This window comes from Colius striatus, chromosome 1 (genome assembly GCF_028858725.1).
Source record: "Colius striatus isolate bColStr4 chromosome 1, bColStr4.1.hap1, whole genome shotgun sequence".
NCBI lineage: Eukaryota > Metazoa > Chordata > Aves > Coliiformes > Coliidae > Colius > Colius striatus.
The window spans coordinates 177416449-177420469 of record NC_084759.1 but is presented as its reverse complement, the minus strand read 5'-3'; the positions used below and the strand labels follow the sequence as shown (position 1 = coordinate 177420469).

General features: G+C 37.7%; 1 protein-coding gene across 1 annotated transcript; it reads right to left on the bottom strand.

The window, feature by feature from the left end:
- Nucleotides 1-602: 602 nt before the first annotated feature.
- On the bottom strand, nt 603-3619 carry LOC104550679 ([Arg8]-vasotocin receptor). The gene is made up of 2 exons (XM_010196737.2): nt 2635-3619; nt 603-1550 (listed from the first exon to the last, which is right to left on the bottom strand). The coding sequence occupies exons 1-2, from the start codon at nt 3545-3547 to the stop codon at nt 1351-1353; spliced, it is 1113 nt and encodes a 370-aa protein (XP_010195039.2). The 5' UTR covers nt 3548-3619; the 3' UTR covers nt 603-1350.
- Nucleotides 3620-4021: the final 402 nt, after the last annotated feature.

Genomic DNA, 4021 nt, shown 5'->3' with positions numbered 1-4021 from the left:
ATACTGCTATCTGGTCTAACAATACAAAAAACAGAAATTATATAGTAGTCAGTCATATCAGCACACATTAACCTGAAGTGCAACTACTCACTGTACAGCAGCACTTCTCACAGTCCAAACAGTATTTGGTTCAAATCAATATTTCTTTGATTACAACTTAAATACTATAATAACTCCACTTTTACAGCTTTTCCCTTGAAATTTGAAATTGCTAGCACTCATAAAAATTAAATGTGAACAGCACTGATGAAATATAGTATAATGTAGACAGACAATATGCAAGTATCACCAAGAATCTCTGAATGTAGCTCTGTTCTCACCTGAAAAAGCCTTGCTGATATTCCTTCCACATGCCGATTAAATTTCAGACACTGAAAGGTGAATAAATAGCTGCCTGCATAAAACACCCACAAACTGGCAAGAAAACATCATGTAGAGATAAAGATATGCAGATATATTTTTACCAGGAAGGGGAAATAATTGAGTTTGAGTCTGAAGGGGTTCTAAGCACCCTCTGTCAATACAGCATGCCAGAACAAATAGGTCTGAATACCAAATGAAACTGTACATTCCTAGTGTCCATTTTTATTTAAAGTAAGTATGGGAGGTGGGGGTGGGGGGTGCATCCTGTTAACTGCTTGCACATCAGGGGATGCATGGGGGATCAAATCCCATGGTGTCAAGCCACAAACCTTGACTGCTACTATGCTGCTGATACCTGTGGTCCACAATGGCATTTGAAACTGAAGTAGGTGTTAAGTGGCAAGAGGAGAATTAATTTATTTAAATTTTAATCTTTTAAGCTGAGCAGCATTTTCTAAATGTATATAGGGAGTTAATTTAAATCAAGTGTTAATAATAGTGAGCAGAAGAATTTTCTGATTTCTGCTGCTTTCTCAAGACTTGCCAGACTTTCTCCTAGTCACACCAGAATGATGAACAATTTACAGCTCAATTTGAAAACATATTCAAAACCAATTATGTCAGAATTCTTTCCAGTTATGTTTAAATTTGTTGGACCAATTAGTTGTAAAATTTTGCTACTTAGAAATCCAGAATCACAGACGAGAAAGTACTTTTAGGACACAAAATATCTAAGATATTATTTTTGTCTCTTTGTCAGTCCTTCCAAGGATTCATTCTGGCAACACAGTGGTGATGGAAGTACTGACTCAGGCTTGCACAACACAGAAACTTCCTGTATATGCTACAGAACTGCAGAGAAATATATTTATACAGCAAAAGACAATTTTCCAGCCTCCTTATCCACAAAACAAGGGATCGTGGTAAAACAACAATATGTGTTGTGAACACAGCAAATGTTACAAAACAACAAAAAGCAGTCAACATTTACGCAGAAGTACTATTTTCCTCTGTGTCTCTGTCTATGAGATGAATGCTCCCCGTGATCACTGATTCCTCTTGAGCCGAAGTGTTCTCCATCTGCTTTTTTGTGCAATATGGAATGTGGCCACAGAAATACATGTAAATCCATGGGTTGGTGCAACTATTTAAATTGCCAAGGAGCATGATAATGGTGAATGCTGAACCTGGAATGAAATAGTTAAAGGAATAACAAAGTAAATAAAGCACTTGGAAAAATAAGTAACATTTTCCCAGTCTGCTGCTTTCTGGTGTGTCTGTTCAATATGTTACAGTTAGCATAATAGTCAGAAATTCCAATTTATTCAATGCAAATTGCACTTATTGAAGGTATGAAGCATACTGTGTTGTATGCATTTCAGAGTTAAATAGTTCCATATAGATCTTTTTTTAATGTATCTGCACTGAATTTAAAAGCAATGACTAACCTGCTTAAAGACACAGATAAATACAGACACAGATACTGATATAAATGTGTGTGGAGTAAGACTAAAATTCACACTGACAGGAAGAATTCTTAAAGCAAAGATCAGAAGGTTCTTTTTTTTCAGCAAACAGAGCTGTTACCTTTTTTTTTTTTCCTTATATCTTTGAGTTTAGGTTAGGCAAACTTAGGTAGTCACATACAGAGACTGCCTTTCACAAGGAGGAAATACTAGAAGCTTGACAAGATTAATCTTGTTTACGATGGTGTTCTTTGATACCTCTCTCAGGCTTGCTTTTTCTGCTTTATAAACAATTGTTTCACAACTTTTAATCATTTCATAGTGTACTACAGAGATTTCATCAACATTATTTCAATATTAAAAAGAAAACCAAACCAGATGTCTTATAACATCACTGTTCTATCCCATAAATAAGAAATATTTATTTTATTACTTTAATTAGTTAGTTATTCCTTTTCACCTCAAGAACCCCAAATACTGCTGTTATAATATCTAAAATTCCTAAAAGTCTGAACCATTGCTGAAGTGGATGATGCTTTTCACTGAGCAGTTCACTATTCTTTGCATCATTAATCACTCAAAATACACACACAAAATGCACATCTATATGATGTTTTGTTCACATAACACATGATGTTCTATGTACTTAATTAAGTACAGTAGGTAATCAATCCAGGAATTTCTTTTCAACCATACCGAAACTATCACATGTAACTGTTACATACAAGCAATGTGCAAATATAAAACAATCTAGCAATGTGCCAGCCTTCTATGAATTTATGAAGGAGGATGGAGAGTATCTTACCTTCGGTCACGACACTGGGGAACCACACAGACCACAGCTGTGCAATGAAGAAAGGTGACCAACAGAGAACATAGGCAACAACAGTCACCACTGTCATTTTTACAGTCTTGATCATAGCCTTTGAAATACAGTTCATACTGCTTGCTCGGGATGGCAGGACTTCCTTCTGATTTGTTACTTCATATTCATTCTGCTTTTTCACATATATATTTCTTTTTATTATTTTGCAAATCTTAACCTGGCATGTGACAAGAATGGCTGAGGGAATGAAGAATATCACTAGAAAAATCCAAGTCACATATGCCCTCGGGCCCCACGGCTGAATAAATTCACCCCAACATTCAAAGATACCTGGAGATATTTCAGTCTTAGAAAAGATAAATACCTGTGGCAGGCTAAGAATTAGTGATATAGACCAGCTGGTGCAAATGGGGATATTCCAGAGAGCTCTCTTCTTTTGAAAGGTGACCATAGGGTAGCAAACCGCTTGATATCTGTCCACTGTCATGACCACTATCATATAAGTAGAGGCAAACATGCCCAGCAATTGTAGATACTTGATAGTTCTGCACAAGAAATCTGGCCCTATGAAAACATCTGTAATATCCCAAATAAGTTGAGGCAGCACTTGAAAAAAGGCTACCACTAAGTCAGCGATGCTGAGGTGAAGCATGAACACATACATCCTAGACAGCTTCTTTCTTCTTCGCCACAGCACCAGTATGAGAATAACATTGCCCACAGACGCTGTCAGAAATATGACCCCCAGTACAGCGATCTCTACTTGAGCTAATTGCTCGTCTCTTTCTGGTCTTCCAACAGCATCTGACTGATTTGTCAAACTCAGGAATCTGTGAGAAGGACTCTCGGTCTGATGTGTGTTATCCTGCATAGGAAATGAAAAATTCTTCATAGTGCACAGAAGCTACTCACAGTAGCTGCTACTTGCCACTCAGGTTGACAGCTGTGAAGTACTGGCTAGCAAACAAACCAGCCCGGGTTCAGGTTTCAGTGTATCTTCAAGCAAATCTCCTCCTGCTTGTGCAAACTAGAGCAGTGGGACCTGGAGCTTGATAAAATTCTGTCTCCTGCTGGCATGCAAAAAGGCTTTATATAGGCTCCCAGCAGACAGAGCCTTATGTAACTGCAGAGCCCTCGAGTAGGCTGCAGGGACTGCAGCCAATGGCAGAACGAGACACACAATTGGGGGAAATATATAAATAAAAGGCAAACTTCAGACACTCAACGTAATTCAGTTACTCACTTCAGTCAAAACCCGAACTTGTAAATAGCTGTGGTCCAAATCATACTTCAGTAATCTTACTCGAGAGAGTTCCTGCAAATATTTTTTTTACGCAAACCAAAAGCGCACACTTCAGCTGAAGAG